The following is a 27,757-nucleotide window of genomic DNA, read 5'->3' as shown; positions in this document are numbered from 1 at the left end:
ACACACCAAAGAGTGCTAATATGCATGGTATTTATTTGCACCTGTAGGGTTCACATTCAAACAAAATACAGACAAGCTCTTAAAGTGCACACAGAATGTGGAAAAGATTCACATTGTGGAGGGTTCACTGTCACCAAACAATATAAATCAAATATATCAATTGCAGGAAGAGACCCTCTGGGCACATCCTGACATTTCAGGTAAGTGACAGAACTGCCAGCCATGGTTGTGTAACCTCGGAGTCCCTTCCTCCTGAGGAAACCTTAAACAAATTAATATGCCTTTACCTAATATCTTTATGAATGCAGGCCAGGTCTAGGGCATTTTGGGGGAAGACAAGTGCTGTTTGTTTTGCTAGTATTTACAGAACTGCTTACCTAAACTTTCCTCTCATATATACAAACTCTCCAAGGGTTCAAGAATAAAAATGACCAGGTCCTACATCAAGGACTGGTTAAAGAATTATTGTGATGAACAGACATTTACAAGAAACCAATGTATATACAAATGATTATTTCAATGGACAAATATCCCTCTTATTGTGGCCTTGATCTAACACCAGTATATGGAAAGGAATCAATGGACAATCTTCACATGGAGTTATGAAAAGTGAAATACCACCAGCCAAGAATCAGGGATTGGAATTAGATTAGTTAATAAATTATCTGTAATTACTAATTAGGAATGAGCAGCATGATAACCAAGTTTCAGGTAACAACAAAATATTCAGAAGGGTTTTAAAAAGCAGGGTTTTACAATTAATTCCAACAGAATTTCATACAAATGGGTGAATCAGAATCTGTACCTCAATGTAAACTTTACAATATAAAGTATAAATTATGTACACATTATAACGTGAGGAAGTGCAAAGATACACATGGAGGCAAAAAGTTCTAACTGGGCCTTGTATAGATGCAATCTGAAATACAGGGTTAGTCAAAACGCATAGGCCAATAAGCCATTCAATTGAATGGCTTATTGGCCTATGCATTTTGACTAACCCTGTACAAAATGAGATCTTAGGGTTGTCTTCCAATGAAGAATTTGATCCAAGGTATAATAGGCGTGAAAAGTACACAATAGGGTTGACTGGGAAAGGAATCATAAATGCATTTCCAAGACTGGAATGTTTTTATATAAATCTACAGAGCAACCATTGTATGGGTAAACACATCTCAAAAAGCGTATCATACAGAAAACCTACAAAAAATACATGAACGAAAACAACTGATGAAAAAGCTGGAGCAACTGTCCTATAATGAAAGATTACATTTAGGACTTTAGGGGGGGGGGAGTATATAAATGTATTGTCGAAGGCTTTCATGACCGGAATCACTAGGTTGTTGTAGGTTTTTTGGGCTATATGGCCATGTTCTAGAAGCATTCTCTGATATTTCGCCTGCATCTATGGCAGGCATCCTCGAGGTTGTGAGGTCTGACCTCACAACCTCTGAGGATGCCTGCCATAGATGCAGGTGAAAGGTCAGGAGAGAATGCTTCTAGAACATGGCCATATAGCCTGAAAAACCTACAACAACCTGAAGTATATAAGCCTAGCCACGGATAGAAGTTTTTCTCCTTCTGTCATACATACTGTCATGGGAAACTGAACAAAGACAAAAGGAAGACGTTCCACTAAGCACATAATGATATTCTGAAATTTAAAACCTCAAGATTTGTTAATGGCCTCCAATATAGGTATCTTAAGTACCAGTTGGCAGGAACTACTGGGGAAAAATGGAAACTGTACAATGGAGCGTGGATTCATGAAGGAGCTGAATCTTTATGCATTCCCCAAATGCCATTGCCAGTCTTTTTTCACATCAAAGAAATAGGGTTGGTTCTCCCATGAGGTGAATCTTACACTTAAAGCAGAGTGAAAGAGGAGGAAAATCTCCCAACCCCCAAAAAGATCACCCCTCAATACCCACTATTTTGCTGGAAAGCCTCAAGAACTACTTTCCATTAATAGCAGATGCTGCAGCTGAGATATAGCCAGCACAGCCTCTGGAACAGCTGCTATGGCTGGGTAATCCTTCTAGATAATCCCAAGTACCTCAATTTGGAGAAAGGGGCTGGCTACCTCCCTGATGCTGCAAATACCACAACAGGAAAAAGACTAGTGCAGTTTTACACAAAGGCTCAAATGTCTTCCTTGGAGCACAGCACTGGGCAGACGATAATGGACCATGTCTGTTGCACAAAAGCCACTCCTCTCACAAACCCTTTTCTGGAGAAACATCTCTCAGAAGAAGGCATTGGGGTGAAAATAAAATGTTATCAACAGAGAAGGGAAATGGCAAGGAGGTGAGAGCCACAAGGATCTGCAATAGAGGGAGAAGGGCAACACTTTCCTTTCTGACTGGCTGCCTCTCTCTCATGGTGCTGAATCTAATGCCATTTCAGATCATACTTGAAATCAGGACATGGGGTGTGCTCCACAAACACAGGGAAGGAGTCAACACAATTTAGTTGACCCAGTAATGAAAAATAAAGTTGTTTAACAGGCTTAAAATGCAAACACTACAAAAATTTCGTTGTAGATACCCTCTGGACAGGAATGATGGGAGCCTTAATCAACATATCTGGGGACCACCTGTTTGGAGAAAACCGCTTTACATAGGCTACCCTGTAACTAGGAATCATCACCTAAGGAAATGGGCCAGTGCCCTGGTTTCCATCTATTTCTTGCTTTTGTCAGAGGCAGAGTTAGGTATGAGTTATGAATCATTATGGTCACCATAGAAGTCTGCAAAGTGGCAACACCACCTACAGTTGTATTGCACCAAAATGTAGCAAGGCATTTTCAGACGCTCCCTGCCAATACAAAAAAACATTGCAATGAATGCTTCGAAATATGCTGAATAACCAAAATTATAGCAACCCACAGGGCAGCTGGTTCCAACATGATTGGAAGAGGGGCAGATTTGAGACAACACAGCATCAAATCCATCTAGATCTGAATTTATGGGGGAGCATATACAATGCATTCGGTACTGAACATATAATACTATTTGACCTTGAGTGAGAAAAGGTGAGGGTGGGGAGAAGAACAGAATGGGGCACAATAGTGACCCTAACACAAAGAAGATCAAAGAGACGAAGGAACGCAAAAGCTAAGAATACAATAGGAAGAAAAGCAAAATGCAGATTTTTCCCTAAAATACAAATTTGAGCTTCCTGAATTATTTTATAACTTAAAAATACAATATACATACAGATATGCCATCATCTTTGCATAAATTTACATCTTCATACCTGAAAGGAATTACACAGACAGGGAATAGCAACAAAGGGATCGAGCAGCATTCCTTCCAGATCGGTATGCCTGAGGATCGCTAGTACAGCCTTTCCAGCATTGTGCAGCTATTGGCAGCTGGGCTTCCAGTCTCCATTATTGATTGGCTGAATGCATCAGGAAGTCTGCCGAGCAGCATGGCTTGCTGATATTGCGAACCACATTTTTGTCCCATTGCTCCAAAAACCTGAGGAGTTCCATGGCTAGAACTTGTGGAAAAGAAAAGCAGGGGGAAAAGAAAGTCAGGTACAAGGGGCTTTTGCAGGCCTCAGACAAGAGACTCTATCATAGGCAGGGCTCAAGCCACAACATCAATAGTATGTCAGGAAGGATGATGGGCTGATCATGCTCTAATTTTTGTGGCAGATCCAACTCACATTTTAAAAAATACATGCAATGACAGTCAGGTATGGTTAAATGGAAATAATGCATATAGACTCTGAACCTGGGTGGGCCCTTGTTAAACCATAGGGAATTCCAAAATCTCACTGTATCAAGAATTCATTGGGTCCCTAAACCCAGATGTAAGCCAGAAGGTGCTAGATATGTAAATCCTTGACTATTTCATCTTTGCAAGTAGGGACAAATAATTAGAGTGGCTTTCACCTTGTTGCAGGAGAAAATGAGTCTTTATCCACAGTATTCTCCTTGTATGCCCATATCCTGAAATGTTGCAGAGGAATTACTTTGTGGGGGGGAAAATGCCCAGATTTTTTAATACCTCCTCCTCTACACACCCTTATTTTCTGCACAGTAAAAACATTTTCTGTACAGAAAACAGGGGTTTGTGGATGTTTTTTCTCTGCAAGTTCCTTTTCATCAGTTTGGGACATTCAAGTACCAGGAGAAGATTGCACTTTTATTCTTCCTGGTGTGATTTCCTGATGTTAGGTAACCCATTTCATATTCTTTCTAGCACTAGCTTCACCATGTCAATCAACAGCAATAGTCACAATTTGAACCTTCAGTCTACCTGTAAGTCAAATGAATTTTTAAAAAGTAGAAAAGTATCTCCATTTGGCACTGCTGATTTGTACAATGCCTTCATTTTAAAAAAATGATCTCAATAGATGGTCCATTGCAAAAGAGTGAATCACCATGTGTGTACTCGCCAGGCCAGTAAATTGGATCTCTTTGGAATTGAATCTGTAGTTCATGGAATGAACATGTTCACACAACCCCACAGAAAAGGAATCGGTTGAGGACACTGTCTCATATTTGGTAGAAAGGAACATGCCATCTAGCTCTATGCTGAAGTGACTTGAATAAGGATGTGTCTTAAACGTCTCCCCAGAGTGCAAATGAACCAGTGTAAACAAAGAAAGAGCAAGACTACCTACCCACCTGCCTGCTTCCATGTACTTTTGCCATTTCTCTTTGCTTTTGTAATTTACTTGACCTTCAAAAAGGTCAGGCAAATAAAATGTCTATTGGCATTCTCTGCAGAAAGGGGTTGCCCTATCAGCGACCCTTTGCCTTGGATGCACATTAGTCATTATCCCAAAGACTGTTTTAGCTATCTCACCTTGTGAGCAAAATCAGTGAATTTGATCCTAGAAAGAAACCGCCTCAATTCCCCACGACTGATTTTGGGATCTGTGTCCTTGAGCGGTACCTCTCGACTCTGAGTCATCAAAGCCCACCTCAGGCGCAGTTTGCTGACTGACAGAAAGCCCGGTTGGTGTTCGGAGGTGATGCTTGTTGTCACCGTGATATAAAATGCATCTTTTTGAAGATCATTGATTCCAACTAGCAGGCACAAAGAAGGAAAGAAAATATGGGTGAGCAGTAAATAATTTGCCGCATTCAGATCTGGCAGTCAAGCTAACTCCCATTGGCTGTTTCTAACTGTGCAAGGGCTTGGCTTTCAAGTTACAGATAAAATCGAGGCACAGTGCTCAGCGGCCTGGAACTCTGCAATGAATACAAATGCTCTGCAGAACTGCAGTCGCAGCAGCATTTCTAACTTTGGCAAATACTGCTACACACAAGAACAAAACAATACTACAACAAATAACTTTGAATTTGAAAACCTTGGCATAGTTTGCAACAACAATAAACCAACGAGTTGCAAATAAGATTTACATATAAAACATATGTGCACCAACAAAAAAAGATTTCTTAAGAATCATTCAAGCTGCCTCAAAAAGCATAACTTGAACACCTTGAGACTTTTCACAGCCTTGAACCCTGGGTTGTGCAGTGTGACTGAAAACGTGCAAAGGGAAAGCAAAACAGCACTCCCAACGGCTTAATTTTATTTCTTGCAGGTTCATTCCACTTTCACTAGCCCTTGTCATTGAAAGCTGAAGTCGGGAAAAGTTATTTTTGAGCAACTACCAGAATCCACCATCCAACATGGCTAGTGGCCAGGGGGATTCGGAAAGCTGTAGTCCATTAGATTAAAGCTACTAAAGCAATGGATTTCCAAAAGTGATGACGTCATTCAGCAACTGACTCAATGGGTCAACTCTAATCAGACCAAGAAAAAGCAGATTTTCTAAGCTGTCTTGAAAATGTCAGGGACCTGACAAGGCCCATTTCCTGTAAGGTCAAAAGATCTTTTGTGCTGGGTTCATGCCAGCATAATTGTGTGTCAGGCATAATTATCTTAATTCTCCATGCCACTGCAGCTCTGTATGCAAGAAATAGGAGTGTAGACAGCTCAAGGGGGCCATGGACAAAAACATTTCTACTTCAAAGACAGATAGTCACAAAAGACTAGATCTGAGCCACTGGCAGTCATATAGCTCCAAGATTTGCCTCACTCCCTTTGCCTGAAAACATTCTGCTGGGGAAAGCTAGTAGGCAATTTCAGATCCTCCCAGTAGTTCTTCTGCCTTCCTGCCAAGTTTTCACCTCCTAAAAGCCACCTCCTCAACTGAGGGTTAAGGGTGGCCTTTTCCAACTCACACTGAGGAATCTACATTGTATTATTGTGTTCCCCTCTCCTTCATACAATGCAAGCTGCTTAGTGTCAGGTGACTTTTCCCACAATTTAGTACAACCCATCCCTGTTTCTCTTCCATTGCTTTTGCACTGCAAAGTAGTCACAGCATGAGCAGATAGCAACAGCTCACACCAGATGTATTCTCAGTTTTAAGACAACAACATAAACTATTGGACCACACCAGCATGATAGGTTGCTATCCATTCTTTAACATGCTCACTGCATAATCCTCTATCTTCCTTTTAAGAAAGTGAAACATTCTGTAAGCTATTTTTGTGTGTGTGTGCACTCTCTTATATCCATCATCCTCCAGACGTTTTGGCTTCAGCTCCCAGAATCTAGCTATGCTAACTGAAGATACTGGGAATTGGTCCAAAACATATGGAGGGCAAAAGATTGAGAACCAGAGTTTATTTGACCTTTGGCCAGGCTTTATCTAGAAGATGAAAGATAAACAATTAACAATCCAGCAGCCTAAGCACCAAACAACTTAGAAAGCAGTCCAGAACCAACCAACCACTGCCCAGAATAGATCAGGGAACCTTCACATATATATTTGAATTTGGGGGGGGGGGGGAGGGTTCTCCCCTCCACACCACCTCATACTTACTGGAAGAAGCTGTCACTGTGCCTGTTGTATTACTCAGGTCCAAGAGGAGTGAAGGAAAAGTGGGATGGAGAAGATAAAGATGGTGTACTCTTGGGCTAGGTTCCTACAACAATAACAACAATGAATGACTTATCCATTTCCTTCACATTTTTTTTAGTATTTACAAAATATTTGGACCCAATCTACATTGGATTTATAATCTCACTGAAATTATTGAAATTAAGTTATTAAGTCATTTAAGAGCTTGGAAAAAATGTTATTTTTTGATTATTCATAAAGTCTCCCAGACATCATGACTACTTTAACTTCCAAGTACATGTTTAACATGAAAAATGTGACCAACTTTGTTTGAATACAACCTATAACACAATGAGAAGGAATCTCCTAATGGTAAAAACTGAATTTTAATAAACTGAATTAAATCTGTTCTTAACCACTAACATTTATGTTATGTGATCAAACAATTTTTATCTCTCAGTGAGGCAACTGTGTTAGTCTGTTGTAGCAAAAAAAAAAAAAAGGAACCCAAAACAAACACACCACCAAACCCAGAACAAAGCATCCAGTGAAGCTTGAACCACTCCTTTGTTGTCTTGAAGTGTAATGCCAGAAAAAAACTTCCTTGTCAACCAAAGACATGGACTCTCACTTACCAAGCTTTTCAGGATGGACTGCTTCTCATTGGCCCAGAAGAGAAAGACAGATTTCTTGTCCAAAGTCATCACTGAGAGGGTATCTGATTTTTTCATGTGACAGGGCAGCTCATAGTTCCAGACTGGGAGGCCTGATTTACCATCCACTACCAGCAGCTAAAAGCAGATAAGTCCAGAGTGAGAATAACAATTAGGTGCTATGAAAAAAGATGGGGCAGGGGGCATTCCAAAGGTGTTGGAACTTGAAAAGCTGCTGTTTTGGATTAAAGCTCCCAGAATCCAGTATGGCCAATGGTGAGTTCTGGACACTATAACCCCAGAAAGCAACTTCTCCAAGGACAGGGGGCATCTTAGGTTTGATTAGCAGCTGCTGGTTGTACGGCAAACTTCAGGAGATAGCTACCCTTTTCACTCCTTAATTATGATTTTTCCCAGAGAAATTCACTTCTTTTCACATTGTGATTCATTTTATATAGTACACAATGTAAGGTTGGGGGTTTTTTTTGTTTTGTATTGTTTTTTGTGTGTGTCAGGAGCGCAGTTGCTTCTGGTGTGAGAGAATTGGCCATCTGGAAGGACATTGCCCAGAGGACGCTTGGATGTTTTACTATGCTGTGGGCGGCTTCTCTCATGTCACCACATGGAAAGCTGGGGCTGACAGATGGGAGCTCACCCCATTCCCCAGATTTGAACCACTGACCTTTCGATCAGCAGTCTTGCCAGCACAAGGGTTTAACCCATTGCACCACCAGGGGCTCCACTGTGTAAGGTGACTGAGTGCTGAAGTGCTTCAGAATTCAGGAAGGACATAAGTTAAATACTTCTATGCATGTATCAAATAAACCAGCTTGGTGTCGGCTGTATCAAGTTCCTCTCAATGTCTCTTTGATGTACTTATTTATTATGTGCTGAGAGATGCATCCAAAAATACAGGGAGTGCTTGCCTGTACCTATAAAGTAGCACAGTCAAAAATTCAGCAACTTGAGTAACAACTGAATACCAAACTGGCCATCATGTAATATGCAAATATGCCTTTAAACATGCACATTAAAATGGAAATAGCAACTACAGGGCAGGGATGAGGAGTGACCAAAGAAAATCTCTTCTCTAGGCGTGATCTCTGGGATGGGCAGAAATCTCTCTGTGGTGCCAAAATGAGCTTTCCTCTCAATGCCAGCAGCAGCTACAAAGAATCGAGTATAATCAATCAGAGATGAAAAGGATAAATCTCCCTTCTTATTTGTGGTGGGATCTTAATAATTATCAGCCCCTGCCCCTCCAACACCAATTGCTTAATTGCGTTTTTGAAATGTGCACATTAAATGTAGATAAATTCAATATCATCCTTGTTAACTCTAGACAAGGTTTGAGAAGAAATATAAGCAGTTGCAGCTGCTGATAAAATGTGATTACCATTATGCTGCAGGGTGGAGCATAATGGTCCTCTAAAATTTTTGAATTACAACTTCTACTATCATTATATACTGGCCATGCTGAATGGAAGCTATGATACACATTAACTTGGCAACAAGATACACTCTCTCTAGTTAGAATTGCTTTAAAATCAATACACAGTCGATTGTTCTGCTCACAAGATAATAAATGTACCTTTTTGGTGATGTTGCCTGCACTCTGTGCCTGAACCATAAAGTCCAGGGTTTGATCATTGCTGAAGTAGCCTGGAGAAGGCTGGCTGCAAAAAAAAGGAGGAAAAATGAATTAAGCAACTATGAGAATGAAGGCGAGACAAGGAAGGCATCTTAAATAAACATGTCCACAGCCTCAGCTGTAACCTTCCTTTCACTAGAATTTATCTGCATTCCTGCAAGGCCAGGCTTTGCCAAAAGAGATCAGGCGGCTCATCCATCAAGTCTACTATCCTGGCACAAGCAAAGATCATTTGTGGATGCATCCAGGGAAGGGAAAGAGAAAATGGAGCACAGCGCTCCAAAACAAAGATTCTACAATCCGTACAATGAGAGAAAATTATGTGGATACAATTGGTTCCTCACCACAAAGCACGACGTTTTACTGCTGTCATTTTTAGTGTGCCTCTGTTTTATTAGCAATCATGACATTCTTTACATCTTTAAAAATGCACCAGTATCCCTGACAATATACTGGTAAATCTCACATAAGCATGTGATTTGTGCACAGACATATTGCTAGCTGTTAAACTGGTACTTTTGACCTTCCCCTTGGCTTTATCCTCAAAACAGGCTCATGAAGCAGGTCCGATGATAGAAATGAGAGGCCCAAGAACACTCAATGAGCTCCTTGGCTGAATGAGACTTTGATCCCTAGTCCTGGACCGGCAAACCACTGTAAGCCTGACACTGTTCATAATGAGACGTTAGGCTGGTTCATCATACATGTACTTCAGTTAAGTTGCTTTCCACTGAAAAGGCTTTTCTGCTGGCCCCACCAGAGTTTCCCCTTTTGTGGACAAGTGCTTTACATGCCCATCAGTATGTCAGTAGGATTCCTTGAAACATTTGAAATATATATTCATTCACGGGGTATCTATCGGCAGTAAAGAGCAGGGCTGATCTGTGTGGTTTTGAGGCAACACTGACATGTTATAGTTGTTTGTTGTTGTTGAGGAGCTCCTCCGCAGCAGATTTGAGATGCATACGTGCAGTGGTCTAATCCAGGTAAAGAGCAACTGTGTTTAATTGGGCAAATATTTACAGCCTGGTGATTCAATACAGTTGAAACAGACCGAACATGAAACAGAACTTTCACTTCACGTTCAGTAAGGCTGGTCATTGACTGAAATAAAATATTCATTCATCACCTTTAACACAAGTGGAAAAATTCTATCTGTGGCTAAGTTCAGAGAGATCCTTCACACAGAAGCTGAAATCATGGATTGCTGGGGCACGACCCCTGCAAATATTAAAAGCAGAGGTGGGGCTATCTCAGAATCCCCATCTTTTAAACCTTCCCTTGTTCTGTGTGCATGAAACCATGACTGAAAAATGTTCTGGATCTCCTATGCTGGCTGGTGGATTTTAGGAGTTTTAAATCCCCATAAAAACTTAACCAAGCTTTCACTGAATCCAATAGCGCTCTTCCCTGGAATAGATAAGCTTCCGCTAGTGGGACTGGTTTGACCTCCCTCCTGCAAGCCACCATTCTTCTAAAATCTGCTCTGAAGGCAGACTGAAGAAGCATAAGCACTGGCAGTTTGACCTTGTGAAATTTGAGTGACATTTCCAAACACTGCCAGAACAATGAATTCTAATACCTAGATTTCATGGCCCATCCCATTAACATATAATGGCTCTTTCTGTATTTGCAATATCTATCTTTCAGTAACAAATGATCTCTATCCCAAATGATGTTTTTGTTAAACCAAAAGAAAAAAAGGTAATGAAGTTATAGGGTACTACACTACTTCAGGTGAGAATCACATAGTAATAATAATAATAATAATAATAATAATAATAATAATACACTTAATTTTTGTATTGTCGAAGGCTTTCATGGCCGGAATCACTGGGTTGTCGTAGGTTTTTTTTGGGCTATATGGCCATGTTCTAGAGGCATTCTCTCCTGACGTTTCGCTTGCATCTATGGCAGTGGTTCTCAACCTGGGGTCCCCAGATGTTTTTGGCCTTCAACTCCCAGAAATCCAACAGCTGGTAAACTGGCTGGGATTTCTGGGAGTTGTAGGCCAAAAACATCTGGGGACCCCAGGTTAAGAACCACTGATCTATGGCAAGCATCCTCAGAGGTAGTGAGGTCCTCACTACCTCTGAGGAAGCTTGCCATAGATGCAAGTGAAACATCAGGAGAGAATGCCTCTAGAACATGGCCATATAGCCCGAAAAAACCTACAACAACCCACTTAATTTATATTTCATTTTATCTCCCCAGAGGGACTCAGAATGGATTACAATATACACATGAGGCAAACATTCAATGCCTTTTATACACAGTGAACAACGACATACAACACAGACAAAGGTAAAGGCCATCCCCTTTTTCCCATCTCCCGTGTCTGGAGGCAATGCTTAACTCCGGTGCTCTTGTTCCATTTTTCCATGCTGATGAACCTGTTGTCCATAGACATTTCTGACTGTATTGCCGGCATGTCTGCATATCTGCATGGGGTGCCCAATAGGCAGTACCTATTGATCTACTCGCATTGCATGCTTCCAAACAGCTAGGTTGACAGAAGCTAGAGCTGAAAGTCAGGAGCTCACCCTGACTTGCAGCTTCGAACTGCCAAGCTTCCCATCAGCAGATTTCCTGCAGCTAGCGGTTTAAACCACTATGCTACCGTGGCCCTCCAGATGTACTACAACTACAAGTTCTTGCAGTCCTTGCCATCACAGCCAAAGCTGAGAAATGCTGGGAATTCCAGTCCAACAATACCTGGAGGACTGCATGGCTACTCATGTAATAAAATGGTATTGAGCTTCCATTACCTCAAAAGTAATATGTAACTTCAAAGCTCTATTCCCACCCAACATCGGGGACTAACCCAAATTTAAGGGGATATTGTTCCACAGCAGCAGAACAGTTGAACTGTCAAGGAGTGGGAAAGAGAACATCCTTGATTGTAATTCTCTGGTAAATGTGAGCATACAGAAGAAGCAGATAGAATCAGAAACAAAAGCAAAAGCTTTTCACCTGTCAATGTCTTGCTGTTTCAGCGTCCAACGAGGCTCCAAGTCCTGTCCCCTCAGTAAGGTCAAACCACGATCAGTAGTGATAAGGAGGTCACTGCAGTTGCCCTCTGGAGACTTTACAGCCTGCAGAAACTCAACACCACCACTGGAGGAGGCAGAGAGTAAATGGAAGACAATGTTGTAGTGCTATCATCAATTACTCAGTTTGGAAAAGTTGTTTTTCTGAATAAAACTACCAAACCCCAAACCAACAGCTTTTCCAGGTTCTGCAATAACCTCATTTTAGGGCACTTCCCAGCTAAGATAAAACCAGTTGCAACAAATGCCACATCTAACTGTCTCCATGCACATTCTTAAATGAAATGTTATTTAATTTGATTTGTTAACATATTAATATTTATATCTTTGCCCTTTATTTGAAGATCTCTGGACAGCTGACTAAGTAAAATTCACTTTAGCCACAGCTAAAGATAAATAGGAAATGACACACTGAATATTTTGTTTGGATAAATGAGCTCTTGGACTAATAATCAAAGTGTGCCCTGAGCAACATTCAAAGCAAATATGGCAGTGGGAGTCCTCATTCAGAACATTTGAAAAAACTAAAGTAATTGCAATGAGATTGGCACTGTTTCTCAGAATGTATTTCAAATATCCTTCTTGAGAAACAGCTCTTCTTGAAGTCTGTCCTCATATTACACTGCCAGAGAGCTCTAGAAAAATCTGTCTTCCTGCTAAATTTCTGATGATTTTATTATCTTGTTATATTTCTTAGATTTTTAATTTATGCTTCACATAATTGTCCTGAATTCCATATTCAAATATTCTTTTCTAATAGTTGCAGTTCAAACAGTAGTTCTTATATAGGGCTGTTATATTCACACTGTCAGAGCATCACACAGTATTTCTTAGACAGTGTGCACAACTCAATACGCAGGAGCTTTTGTGTTTAGGGGGAAAATCAATTCATTGTGAAAGAAAAAAAAAACCTGATAGTAACTATTATTTATGTAGTACACAAACAATTTGAAGCTTTGTCAAGTATCTAACCCAAACAATGCAGACCTCAGTTAGTTTGCCCACAGTACAACTAAACAATAATAGAACACACAAAAAAAAACTAACAAAGGAGCGCCAGTCTCATTTTAGAAAAGATTTCCCAGAGAGTGACATAGAAAAGAGGTCTGAAGAATTCTACAATCAAATGTTCTGCGCTGAATTACAGAAATAGACAAGTTCAAGGGGTTGTGAGGTAACACAAGAAATACTCCTTAACTTTGAATTGTGACCATTAGAATTACAACCATTAGAAAAGATATAGTCATAAGCCATCACACTCAATCTCTTAATTTTCAGGGAAGATACTATATATTTTCCCTGAAAAGTAAACACTCTTGACAGGTATATAACTACATAAAGAACCTGTCATAATCTCCATACTCAATGTATTTCATTGGCCCCAGAGTCAATATATTTCACTATAGAAGGGAAACAGTATCCCACCTGTAAATGTCAATAAGTTCTGACAAATTGACAGAGCGGCGCTTTTCCCATTCAGACTCTTCTCGTTGCAGCACTAGTGGGAAGCTGTCGCGGTTTCTAGCTTGAGCAAAAATATCACGCAAGGCAACTGCTTGAACATTACCTAGGTGACATAAAGAAACAAAGACTAACAATATTGTACATATCTACAAAACAGATGTGATATAGGAAGAGAGTGACAAACAAAAGAACCATAAACATTGCTATAGGTTCATTCCAGCTACTCTGCTTCTTCTGCATAAATAAGTGAAGGTTTATAGCCACACTTTTCTCACTAATCTGTGATAATCCTGCTTGCTTTTTTCCCAGTGGATTCCACAGCTTCCATGATCATAAAGAACCTGTTCAAGTGGTCACTCTTCAAGCTCTTCTCAAAGTAAATTGCAAAATCTGAACATATACTTAGCAACATATGTACTATTTCTACACTTGAAGTCATAGCATGACCCAAATGCATTCTAGCACTTTCAAAATGGGATTATCTGTGTTGCTGCTTTCTCCTTTAAAAGCTCAATTATATGGAATTATATCCTATACACAAAAGGCCTAAAAAGGACAACAAAAATAAGCTAAATATTTTTATTTATTTATTTAGTGCTATGGGTATAGAAGAAGAAGGGAGAGCTGCCCAGAACTGGACAATGGAAAAGAATGAAGAAATCTTACTGGAAAAGTACACTATACAGCATTGAATAAATACCACTTTTAAGAACAGGAGACAGGAGAACAGAGGGAGAATAAAACTCAGCTTCAAACAGGATCATAAAGTGCTGCAGAGATGAATGCCACTGATCACATTACACAAAAATTCAGTAAATGTGACAAACCTTATACTGTAAACACACCCTAAGCACAAGAGTAATGAGTGGGAAACATGAACTATTGCCTTTCTGAGCAATCGGGGGAGGGTCATGCATTCTGCACAAAAATAGATTGTGGAGAAAGATCAGACACCATATAGAAAACTGTGCTGAGCATCTTTTCAAGTGTCTTGTATGTGAGATTTACAATAGCCTTCCAACGTAATTTAAATTTTGATTCTCTGCATTCCAATGTTTGCAACAAATGTTACCGATCAACTCAATTCCCTCATCAACAACTCCCAGTTTACAACTGGTGGTCACTCAAGATTTCTGGATGATACAGATTATCTAGATCCATTTCAATCTGGTTTCAGGCCTCGCTATGGAACAGAGACAGCTTTGGCTGTCTTGGTGGATGACCTCCACAAAGAGCTAGACGGGGGAGGGCTGTCCCTGTTGGTTCTCCTGGATCTCTCAGAGGCTTTTGATACCATTGATCATGGTATCCTTCTGGGTCATCTCGCTGGGATAGGACTGGGAGGCTCTGTCTTACAGTGGCTCTGGCCCTTGCAGGGGGGCTGTACCCAAAAGGTAGTGCTAAGGGCCTCCTCTTTGAACCCTTGGCCATTGTCCTGTGTGATTCCTCAGGGTTCTATTTTGTCCCCCAAGCTGTTCAACATATACATAAAACCGCTAGGAGAAGTCATCCAGAGTTTTGGAGTTAAGTGCCACCTATATGCAGATGACACCCAACTCTACTACTCCTTTCCACCTAAAGCCAAGAAAGCTGTCCTAATCCTAAACCAGTATCTGTCATCTGTAATGGACTATATGAGGGCAAACAAACTGAAACTTAATCCAGACAAGGCAAAGGTACTCCTGGTCAGTCGGAAGACAGATCAGAGAATAGGGATCCAGCCTATGCTGGATGGGGTCACACTCCCCCTGAAGTCACAGTTAGGGGGTCCTCTTGGACTTTTCTCTGAACCTGGAGGCCCAGGTGTCAGAAGTAACCAGGAGGGCCTTTGCACAATTAAAACTTGTGCACCAACTTTGCCCATTCCTTGGGAATCCAGATCTGGACATGGTGGTACATGCCTTAGTTTTATCCCATCTGGATTATTGTAGCACACTCTATGTGGGGCTGCCTCTGAAGAGTGCTCGGAAACTTCAGCTGGTCCCAAGAGCTCCAGCCAGGTTGCTAACTTGGGCTGGCTGCAGGAAGCAGACGACCCCCTGTTGAAGCAGCTCCACTGGCTGCCGTTCTGTTTCTGGGCACAATACAAAGTGCAAGTTATGACTTTTAAAGCCTTTGACGTTTCAGGTTCAGGTCCAGGCTATTTAGCCAACCGCATCCCCTTGTACAAACCTGCCCAGAACCCTGAAATTTGCAGGAGAGGCCCTTCATCTCCATCTCAAGCTCAGAGAGAGTGGGCCATCTCGGTGTCTACCCCTCGACTCTGGAACTCCCTGCCCAAGGAGTCAGAATGGCCCCCCTTCCTGCTATCCTTCCAGGGGCAGGCTAAAACCTTTCTATTCAGATAGGCTTTTAAAGATGAAAGTGTTTGAGATCTAGTTGGGGAGTGCTGTGGTTTTGTGTGCTTTTATGGTTTTGACCTGAACTATTTTTAATACTGAGGATGCTTAATACTGTTTTAATATTTGTGTATTTGAATTTATATTATAATACTCTCTATATGGAGTCTCTATATAGAGAAAGAAAGTGGGATATAAATAAACATAACAACAACAACAGCAAGAGCTACAGCAACAACAGCAACAACAACAACAACTTGTCCAGTGCTCGCTGTCTCCGGTGCTCTTTGTCTCATCTTCTTTCTATACTTAGGCTTATGTTCTTCTGTCTTCTTATTGATTCAGTTTCACCTTAGCTATTATTTCCTTTCCAAATGGTTCATTAGCTACCCACACAGTATTTCATTTTCACCACCCCCAAACTAGTGGTGCTGGATTCCCAAACCCCATCACAGAAGTGTACAATGTGATGAATCCCAGCTCTTTTTCTAATGTCAAGGTGACTCCAAGAGATTCATTAGAAATAACAGAGAATCTTACCGAAACCAAACAAGATGTAGATCGCTCCATGGCCAGTAACGTGAGCCTGAGGGCCAATCAACTTTCCATTTCCATTAATGCTGTATTTCACTGGCCCTCCCACAGGGTTTCCGGTTTTACCAGACACCAAGATGAAACATAAGTCTGGCTACAGAAAAAAGGAGACATAAAATATATAGCATTGCATGGATGAGTCTGTATATTCAAGAAGAATTTTTGTTCCATAATTCTAACACCAGGAACTGCTCTCATTAGACAAACAAAGCAGAAACCAGGGAAAACCAAATAAAATCTACAAAAGAAACAAAAAATGCGTTGCCTTAAGATGTGCCATATCATCTTAAGAGAAAGCTGCTTGGAATCCATTATTGGCAGACCAGCGGGATATAAATTCAATGAACCAATAAATACATGTATGTCCTTTTTTTTAAGGGTTGGTTTATTAGTAGAAAATTACATTATCTGTGAATACTCTTAAGGCCTTCTTTGGGGGACATTTTAGAATCAAACACCAGACATTTCAGAACCAGGACATTCCACCTCTACAGCAAATGGTTGATGAGTTCCTGATTCAAAAATTTCCAAAGTCTGAGAAATAAGGTTGGCAGGGAAGGCACACATGTAGCAGGCAGTTGATTATGCACACATCACACACTTCACCACCCTTCCCTAACATAGTGCCCCAGAGGGATAGACACTGGAGTCCAACACATTTAAAAAGCACCAGGTTAAGGAAGGCTGATTTGTTCACATCAGACTATCCTTCTTGCTACTTCACATATGGGACTAGGGGTCATACCTGAGTTTCTCCAATAGCCAGGACCACCAAATCATTGACCCTGTCTCCATCTATGTCAGGTACAGAAACAGCTGGAGCTGCCAAGGTTCCACTGGGCAGGTGGGATGAGTCAAGGGTCCAAATTGGTTTTCCTGCAAGGAAGAAATCAAATGACCTCAATGCAAGCAGAAGGCAGAACCAGAGAGTATACAAAGGAGGTTAATGAGAACCTTATGAAGGTAAATGGAAGTAGGAGCAGAGAAGTAATTCACTGGTTTCTAAGATCCTTAGTGAGGAACAGGTCAAGCTTACCATACTCAGACTGGAATAAGACACAATGCAGAAAGGATGCACATCACTCTGTAAATGACTGGGGGTATTTTTGGTTCACATAAATATGAGTCTCCAACATATTCAACCATACACTACTATGCCCCTACCATGCATACCCCCTTACCAGCTGCTATTTTTTTGATCCTTCTTCCTCTTCCAGCTGGGAAACATAGAGTTGGAAGAGACCACATGGGTCATCAAGTCCAATCCGCTGCCATGCAGAAAAAGCACAATAAAAGCTTAGGACTCAGAGAATTGGGTTCAAATTACAGGAAAGGAGATTCCACCTGAACATTAAAAAGAACTTCCTGACCATATTCAGCAGTGGAATTATATGCCTTGGAGTGTGGTGGAGTCTTCTTCTTTGGAGGCTTTCAAATAGAAGCTGGATGGTCATCTGTTGGGGGTGCTTTGATTGTGCTCCTCCAACACAGCAGGAGGTTGGATGGGGTGGCCCATGTGGTCTCTTCCAACTCTATGATTTTATGAATCTATATAGAATTGTAATTGTAACAGTCCTCTGAGTTCAATGAGACTCCTTCCAGACAAATATGTAAAGGGTTTTTTTTTCTTACATTGCACGTTCTAGACCTTCCCAAGCCCAGCTTTGCTATAGAGAGATATTCTGAGAAGTGTAATCCAAAAATGAAAATTTCTAAGACATGGGTGTATATATAGCAGATATAGAAAACTATAATAGGTTGAGGGGGCAATTTCTGCTTGTGGTACTTCTGAGGGCTTCATGAACTTGCAAGAAGGGTAATACAATAACAAAGGAAGTGACCAGGAATCCACTTCTGCTTTGGAAGAAGTGGATTTTTTTTTTGTTTGCAAGGGACTGCAATAATGTTAAAATGTGAATTGCCATGTGTGGAACCTCCCAGAAGAGGTAGTTTATTTTTGGCCAAGGTGAAATCAGTAAATCTGGAAAAGTCGAGGGCTGAAAAACAGCTCTGGAAAGCAGTGGACTGCACTTTGACCGCTTCAGTGTATAGGAATATGGCCTAAAGAATCTGAAGGCAAGAGGAGAACATTATTCAACCACAAGTGTTATGCTTTTGACAGTTCGGTTGGTCTACTTATTTCCCAGCTAATTATGCACCCACATTTGTTGTGTACAGACCTGAGGAGGCACTCAGAAGGCTGAGGAATTTAGAGGTCCCAGTAATGAGGCAGACAGGCTCTGTTGAGGACATAAGGTTCAAGCCCTTACATTGCACACTTCGAATCTCCTCTTTCACATGACTGGACCACAGGGTGCTGCCATTCATGCCCGAAAGGGCCATCACGGTTACCCATGGTTTAGATACACCTGAGGACACATAAATACATGCACAAGGTTGTCAAACTGTTTTGCATTCTGACAGGAACATACCACTGAATTTTGCAATCACCATATTTTTGACAAGGTTAACAAATTATTATCATCATCATTATTATTACTATTACTTTATATCCCTTAATTGAGACACAAAAGAGATAATCAAGATGCAAAGAATCTCAAATGTACATTGTGGCATGCATTTGTTCACACTGGCATCCATAAAGCCTCTGTCTATGGAAGCTTCCCCCCAAATAGTCCCCATTTCATGTCAGACTCACTATCCTTGTGCAGAGCATTACAGCCCTAAACTACAAAATTAAACACATCTATTAGGTCGTCAACGACATTTATTTGTTAATCTCCCATGCTATTTATCATCTACATGAAACTGTTGGGAGGCGTCATCTGTTGGGAGGCGTCATCTGGAGTTTTGGAGTGTGGCGCTATATACAGATCACATCCAACTTTACTACTCCTTTCTACCTAATTCCTAGGAAGTGTTTCCTGTGCTAAACCAGTGCCTGGTAGTTGTAATGAACTGGATGTGGGAAAACAAACTGAAACTTAATCCAGACAAGACAGAGGTACTCCTGGTCACTTGAAAGACAGATCTGGGAATAGAGATTCAGCCTTTGTTAGATGGGGTTACTCTTCTCTTGAAAATGTAAATTTCAGTTTGGGGGTATTCCTGGATTTAACTTGAAGGAGCTCTTTTTGCACAATTAAAGCTAGTGCACCAACTGCGCCTGTTCTTGGAAAAGTCGGACCTAGCCATGGTGGTACATGCCTTGGTTACATCCTGGTTGGACTACTGCAATGCACTCTATGTGGGATTCTGGGGGATATTGTGAGTTTTAAACGCAATTTGAATTATATTCATTATATTTTAACTGTATCTTAACCTAAATCCACACAGTAGTATTAATTTTTGAATTGTATTTGGTTTGTTTTAAACTGTGACCAAACTGTGTGGTTGTTAGCCACCTTGCGTCTCCAAAGGGAGAAAGGCGAGGAATAAACTAAATAGATAAAATAATTGTACTTATATCCTGCCTTTCCCAACAAATTGGCTTGAGGGAGCTTAGAATTAAACAGTACAACTATAATGACTAAAACAGAAATGACATACACGCACTTTATAACATACACGCACTTTAAAGACACACAATAAAAGGGAACACAGACCACACACATACTATTTATAAAAGTTCCTTATGGAATAAGTGAAGTAAGTTGCCCAAGGCTTTTATCTTATGCTAATTTTTAAAAGTTTTTCACTCTCAACAGGAAGACAATAAAAACCTACTAGTCTCCCTCAGGAAGGATTTTCAAAGCTTAGTGTAGCAACCAAGAAAGCCTAATATGAAACTTAATAGAAATGGATATCTTATATAACCTTGTGAGGGTCTCACTGACTGAGGAATGACAGCAGTAGAAGGAAGGAAAGAAAGAAAGAGAGAGAGAAAGAGAGAGAAGGGGGGGGGGGGACAGAAAAAGAAAGAACAAGACAAGACATCAATTTGAACAGAACTCAAACATTTCCAGGTCTCCAAATGTAAAGCTAAGTTACAAGCTTTAGTGATGTTTTTCACAGCTTGTAACTACTGTGCCAATGATCAGATAATTAAGAAAACAAGCTTATTCATCCTCAGGCTGGCAGCAGAGGCCCAAGGGAACAGGCCCTCCTCAAAATCTTTTACCACATCAATCGAAGAGATTTGTTGCCACTCTTTCCCCTCTGCTGCTTCGCTGAGTTTTCCTGAGATGAACAGTATGGTTTATGAATGTTTAAATATTTATTAAATGGATTAATCACATAAATAAAATAGAGCTTAACAGTCCCTGACAGAGGTTGAGGTTTTCTTACCAATGAGGGCATGACAAACTCTAAACGGAAGCACAAATGTCTCCTCCAGAGCTAAGAAAAGTTACTTTTTCAGACTCCCAAAATGCTTTGGGTATAACAATTCTTTGGCCTAAATTAGTGACCTGGATATTCTTTGACCAATTTTCTGACAAATTTGCCATGTCTACCCACATTCAATCTAGAGGTAAAGGTTTATTTGATCAGAAATGCACAAATAACTACATCTTCTCTTTGGATATGGTGGTGCTTTATACCCACGTTTGCCATCCTGACAGGCTCCAAGTATATTGAGGTACAACTCAACCAATAGCTATGCTGTGTAGGGATTACACTTGAAAAGCATCTAATTTGTCTTCTTTCATTCATCTTCTCCATGTTTAGAGATGGCATGAAGTGAGGCAGAAAGTACTACCCTCAAGGCATTTTGTTCCTATACAGCCCTCTATTCTTGACCTTCACACATTTGGAATAAGGTCTGAAATGAGAGGGTGTGCATACATAGCTGTATGCATGTTGGCTTCCTTTTTAAATGTGAGGTAAAATCAGTGACGAAGCAAAACACAATGGGGAAATTTAGTATACGTTATGTAAAGGAAATGTCTGAAGTGGATTTCTATGGCCGTCCAAAACTTCCTGTATCACACTTGTTACAATCTTTTGTTTTCATTACAGTGCTCCAAAAAAGAACTGCTGAATTATAATTAAAAAGTTTCTAAATTATCATAAAATAAGCACAATGAGAAGGATGTCAACTTTATAAGGATTGTCTTAATGATGGTTCATTAAAACAATCCTTATAAAGGATTATAAATGGTATGGGATGTGTGCCTTGTGCCTTGTCCTATGGTCTTGGCATACATTCTTGGACTCAAATGATACTGTAGGAGCGAGAAGGTAAAGTAGTTTCAAAAAATGTAATACACACACAATATAATTTTTAAATGTAACAGAATGTAAAAAAGTAACAAAATGTAAAAAAAATGCAACAGCAGAGATGCTCAAGTTCCACTATATGAAATGGCATAATAAAATGACGTCTCTTACATAAAATGGCAAACTCAAGCTTCACATTTTGAATTAAAAAATACATTTTGAAACTGAGAGCGCAGAATCCCATGGACATGAGCCAGCTGTAATAGTATCCAGGGGAAGAATATGATAAACCACCTCTGAATAAATCCAGCCCAGGAAACTCCATGATCAGTTCACTTGGGGGTCACTATATGACTTGAAGGCACCCAAGAACAACGACAAATATTCAGGCTAACAAATATATCTATGATCAGCATCGACCAATGAAAGAAGTCAGTATTGTAGAATAAAAGCATATAACTGTGTTCAGAGGAAATGTCTGACAGTAAACAGAGAAAGAGCGCCAGCATAATGGTTTGAGTATTAAACTAATTTTCCAGGAGACCAGGGTTCAAAACCCTCTTCTGTCATGGAAACTGGGAAACCCAGTTTCATACTCTCTCAGTAAGAGGAAGCCAATAGCTAATCTCCTCTGAATAAATATTATTAACAAAACCTTCTGATTGGTTCACTATAAGTCAGAGTCATTTTGAAGGCACATGCCAACAATACAAAGAAATCTCATATCATTAGTTTGAGGGTTAGCTCTAAGGATCTATATTCTTACCCAGCACACTGGCATTTTTCAGAGCTGTAAAAGAGAGCAGGATATCAGGAAGACCATCACCATTGACATCAAAAAGTTCAGGTGGAAACAGCACCCCACCTGAAAAATAAAAGAAGATTGGTTATTCTCCTAGAAATTGTTTCTCAGCTATCCAAAATCTTTCTCAAATTATCTAAAAATCTGATCATGGAAACATTAAGTTGCATCTCCCAGAATCCCTCAGACAGCATTGGCCAACACACATTTTGGTGGCTCAAATGTTAGCCCTGTTTCTGGAGATATCTGACTTGCTGATTCCAAAAATGGCACTGGGTTTCTCTATCAGTTCTAGTTTTTGATTGATATAATATATGCCATATACCAGTTGCCATCTACTCATCCATAGAAAATCATAACTATATGTAAGAAACTAGAGCTGATATGATATATCCAATGCAATGTTCTGAATCACTGCCAAAATAATCCCAGAAACAGGCCTAAAAAGAAAGAAAACTGTTGACCTGTGTAGTGTATTTAGACTTCCATTACACCCAACGAATTTCTACATGAGGGTGGAAAACATGATATTCTCGCCGAAACCTTAATACCTTAATTTAGAAGCCTATAAAAAAGCATGTGGATTTTGGCCACAGAAGACATTTCAAGGATTGTATGTTTCCAAGATATCCTTGATTTCACTCCTTAACTATCCATTCTAAAACAAGACTGTTTTACAGAGCTGCTGTTTTTACGGTACCCCATGTATCTTATGCTTGGTCAACAGCTTTCTCAGATTTCAGGAAGGATTCCTTCCCAGCCCTACTGGGGGCCCTTTCACACAGCCCTATATCCCAGAATATCAAGGCAGAAAATCCCACATTATCTGAGTGCAGACCCAGTTCAAAGCAGATAACCCAGTTCAAAGCAGATATTGTGGAAATTTCTGCCTTGATATTCTGGGATATAGGGCTGTGTGGAAGGGCCCCTGGAGATGCTGTGGACCAAAGGCCCTTCCACACAGCCCTATAACCCAGAATATCAAGGCAGAAAATCCCACAATATCTGCTTTAAACTGGGTTATCTGAGTCCACACGGCCATATATTCCAAAATGGGATTTTATCCAGCTGTGTGGAAGGGGCCTGACCCAGAGACCTTTTGTCTGCAAAACCAAATCCTCTTAAACATGAAATAAGAAATAGGAAGATGTTGTTAAAAAATCAATTTTGCCATTTTGGTATGGTTCTAAAGTAGGGGTGGGGGGATGAGGGAATTCAGAAAGAAACGTGGTATCATTGTTAGGGGAGAAAATGGCATATAAAAATGATATTACTAACTACAGAGGAACAAGTAAAATCCGAATTTTCTTTTGGTAGTGAAAGAACATAAGATACAAAATTGGATAACCGTTTAATCTCCTAGGAGAGTGGATTGACTTAAAGAAACTTAATTCAGCAGTTTAACTCATCAACTGGAGTATTTCTATTCAAGTCATTTGATTTAATCAAGTTTCCACGTGCAGGTCCTTCCCACGTGTGGGTCAATTACTTCCAAAAGATAAGCACATTCTCATTAGTTATCTAACTATTTAAACAGGCTGATCTCCGTCTGAATAGAAATTTTAACCCTGGATTTACCTCACATTTTTATTATTCAGAAAGGGGGGGGGGGGGGAACTGTGCAGATCACAACTTGCATACATTTCAAATTCTATTGAACTTCAAGTTAATTCTGTGTAAGAAGTTTGTAGGAATCTATTGTTGGTTTGGCACAATTGGATGTGGCTTCAGTTTTCTTATATTGAAATGAAATGTTGCTGTTAAATAGATACAGTTGATAGCGCACAAACAAAGTAATTTTATGCATTTTAAGATTAGAAGCAATATAAACTTCAGGAACAGAGTCGTGTGAAAAAAAGAAGGAAGAGGAAAGTATGAAAACCATACTTATGTCTCAGATCTTAAACCTTGCTATAGTTGTAGCTATTTCTTTAACTACATCTGGGGCTTGCTCTACGCCAATGTTTCTCAACCTGGTGGTCAGGACCCCTGGGTGGGTCGTGAGGGGTCACCAGAGACCATCCGAAAACACATATTTCTGATGGCCTTAGGAACCCCTTTGGCAGAGAAGGCCAAAGATCTCTTCTCTTCCTTTAACATCATTCAAGTCATTGAATCTGAAACCATGTAGGTTGTCTTTCAGATGACCTCTAGCTTCTCTGTGTAGTCTGACACTGAATAATGTTAAAACAGATTTACAATCATGGGTCATGAAGCAAAATCCTGAATTTTTCCAAAATGGTTTGGATGCCTGGGTTAAGCGATGGTGCAAATGTGTACAAATTGATGGTGACTATGCTGAAAGGTAGTTCTGTGTAGAGGACGGTTCTAGAGCAGTGGTTCTCAACCTGGGGTCCCCAGATATTTTTGGCCTACAACTCTCAGAAATCCCAGCCAGTTTACCAGCTGTTGGGATTTCTGGGAGTTGAAGGCCAAAAACATCTGGGGACCCCAGGTTGAGAACCACTGGTCTAGAGCAACTTCTGCTGTTATATGTTCATCCATAATGTTTTTATGACACAGGAGGCAAAACGTTTTGACCCACCCTCGTACATCCTGCATATCAGACATTTGCATTACAATCCATAACAGTAGCAAAATTACAGTTATGAAGTAGTAACAAAAATAATTTTATGGTTAGAAGTTACCACAACATGAAGAATTGTATTAAGGGGTCGCAGCATTAAGAAGGTTGAGAACCACTTCTCTACACTGTAGAATTAATGCAGTTGACACCATTTTAACTGCCAACACACAGCATTCACCAGCCGGAATGGTTAACAACCAAACTTGCTATGGGATAGTAGGAGGTGGAAGAAAAAATAGGATAGAATGGAAAGAAGGCCATGTAACAGGAAACAAAAAGATTACGTTGTCAACAGGGGGGAGGGGTGGGTGTGGGGAGGGAGAAGGGAATGAAAAAGGAAAAAAGCATGGTAATTATGGTTATGTATAATATTTAAAGATTTCTTTATAAAAAAGTACATTCTCCAGACCAAGACAGTGGTTGCCCTTTCGGGTATTTCCTTACCTGCCTCCTGACCCAAGTTACGGACCCAAGTGTTATGCAAGTCTCTCGCAGGACAAGGAATAAGGAAGGCACACACCAACACGAGTATCATAGAGATCACCACCGTGAGCAAAAAGATGGCCGTGCGGAAGTAAGGCATCAAGGAGTTCGCCGTCTTCAGCTCCAGGTTATTGCTGGCCTCACTGGGGTATTCCTCTGCCGTACCCTCCGACAGGTGCTGCTTTGTCATCCCAACTTCCACATCTGAGTCCACATCCTGCACTTCCCCCAGGGAACTCTTCCCATTTTTGACCCCACCATTCTTCTGCAAGTTGAGCACCAGGTCATCTTCGCTTTCATCACTGTCAGCCTGGGTGAGAGGATCATATTCCCCAAGATCTGGGCTCTTCTTGCCTAGAAAGAGAGATGGGGAGAAATAACCAGTTGCTCACTGATGTGATAGGGTGTGCTAAAGAACCATTTGCAGACTCAGGGCCCTTAAAAACAATCTGAATGAAAGTGAAATCCCTTTTTTGGAGATTGACATACCCATGGGAGGAGAACAATAAGAAATCAGAACAAAATTGGGGAGGGGGGACACTAAAAATGCAGTGCAGCAGGAGGAACAGGAAGAACTTTAATTTTCCTTAGGAAAAATAAAAATTGTGTAACTCACTCAAGTCCCATTCAATCATTCTTGTAATTACAGTCCAAAGCATTCAAAATGTACAGGCAGTCTGTAGGTTTTTTTTTCCTTAAGTTGAATGTGTATGTAAGATGGAACAGGTATATTTTTAAGTTTAACTAAAACATTTTTTTTAAAAATTCGGATATCTTAGGGAAGGGTTGACACTCCTGCAACTTGTGTTTTGCTGTCTGTGCCACTGTTCGGAAGATTTCACCTCACTTTCTGTCCCTGTTACAATTGGACTTTAAAATTTTGGGGATTTTGTGGAAACAAGGACTGGTGACAAAGCTTTAGTGGAGACACCTTTTTCCTGTGATAACTCTTATAGGAGTGAATTTCCCTTCAGAGGGGTTGATTTGATCTCACTTCCTGTTGTCTTGCCCGTTTGTAACTATAAGCCATTTGTAAGTCGGATGTTTGTAACTCGGAGACTGCCTGTATAATTAAAAGGGCTTTCCATGAAGTAGGTGCACAACTAATTCATACTGAAACATAAAAGTGTCCCTACACTATGGAATTACTATAGTTTGACGCCACTTTAACGGCCAGGTCTCAACGTTATGGAATCTTAGGATTTGTAGTTCTGAGTAACACCAGCATTCTTTCTGTCCATCTTAGCCATTGACTAAAAACTGTCAACAATCCCTACCAATACATAGCTACTCGTATTTAAGAATATTCTAGATATTAGCACCAATCAAACACTCAGATCTGCCTTTATACATGTTTTCTCAAAGTGAAGAAAGGATCCAGTCCCCATTATTAATAACCAGAGGACTCACTGGCCTAGCTGGCTAGGGAATTCTGGGATTTGCAATCTAAGAAAGTAACTCTTCTGTGCTCTAGTAACAAACAGTTACAATGGGGATGGGGATGTTGTTTTTAAGGATAAGCCCACACATTTACCTTGTCACATAGCATGACTATGCATTCAACCCTCATTTGGACATACTTGTCATTGTCTTTCAAAATGGACACAATTAAAGAAAAATATTGACAACCTACAACGTGCCCAGGATGGCCAAAATAGCCAAAGGTCTTGAAGCCAAGACTTATAAGGAACAGTTTAGGGAACTGGGTATACTTAGTTTGGAGAAGAGAAAGCTGAGAGGGGACATGACAGCAATGTTTAAAAATGTGAAAGGATGTCACATTAAGGAGGGATCAAACTTGTTTTCTGCAGCTCTAGAGACTAGGACAATGACGAATGTGTTCAAATGCAGTAAAAGAGATTCCACCTAAACATTAAGAATAATTTCCTCTGTTCGACAGTGGAATAGGCTACCTTGGAATAGGCTACCTTGGAGTGTGGTGGAATCTCCTATGTAGATGGCAGGAGGTTGGACTGGATGAATGCCCTTTGTGGTCTCTTCCAACTCTATGATTCCCACTACCCATCACCCCATTTTGTCTGTCCCTTGTCACCTTCATTGTCCGGTCCTACTTCTCATCCTTCCATTTACTGTCTTTCTAAAGCCCTCCTCTTCAACCCAGCTGTTCAGCTTATCA

At 40.4% G+C, this 27,757-nt stretch overlaps 1 protein-coding gene across 2 annotated transcripts in view; it reads right to left on the bottom strand.

Moving 5' to 3' along the window:
• Positions 1–13: 13 nt before the first annotated feature.
• The window catches only part of FAM234B (family with sequence similarity 234 member B), a 34,616-nt gene continuing 6,872 nt past the window's right edge, over positions 14–27,757 (bottom strand). The window contains exons 2-14 of one of the 2 annotated variants that reach the window (XR_009631580.2): positions 25,582–25,974; positions 22,515–22,613; positions 18,808–18,996; positions 17,373–17,503; positions 16,574–16,721; positions 13,656–13,797; positions 12,154–12,297; positions 9,121–9,205; positions 7,512–7,667; positions 6,859–6,961; positions 4,824–5,047; positions 481–3,507; positions 14–438 (exon numbers count right to left, since the gene is read on the bottom strand). Coding sequence is in view for 1 of the 2 variants with exons in the window: in XM_060777192.2 (XP_060633175.2) it covers positions 3,502–3,507; positions 4,824–5,047; positions 6,859–6,961; positions 7,512–7,667; positions 9,121–9,205; positions 12,154–12,297; positions 13,656–13,797; positions 16,574–16,721; positions 17,373–17,503; positions 18,808–18,996; positions 22,515–22,613; positions 25,582–25,974 (1,820 nt within the window). In the remaining variant the exon portion in view is untranslated. Of the gene's footprint in view, positions 3,508–4,823; positions 5,048–6,858; positions 6,962–7,511; positions 7,668–9,120; positions 9,206–12,153; positions 12,298–13,655; positions 13,798–16,573; positions 16,722–17,372; positions 17,504–18,807; positions 18,997–22,514; positions 22,614–25,581; positions 25,975–27,757 lie in introns of both variants that reach the window. The other variant, XM_060777192.2, reaches the window with a different exon arrangement.

The sequence above is a fragment of the Anolis sagrei genome, chromosome 5 (genome assembly GCF_037176765.1).
Source record: "Anolis sagrei isolate rAnoSag1 chromosome 5, rAnoSag1.mat, whole genome shotgun sequence".
NCBI classification, from domain to species: Eukaryota; Metazoa; Chordata; class Lepidosauria; order Squamata; family Dactyloidae; genus Anolis; species Anolis sagrei.
The sequence above is the reverse complement of the archived record's forward strand: the minus strand, read 5'-3'. Positions and strand labels throughout refer to the sequence as shown.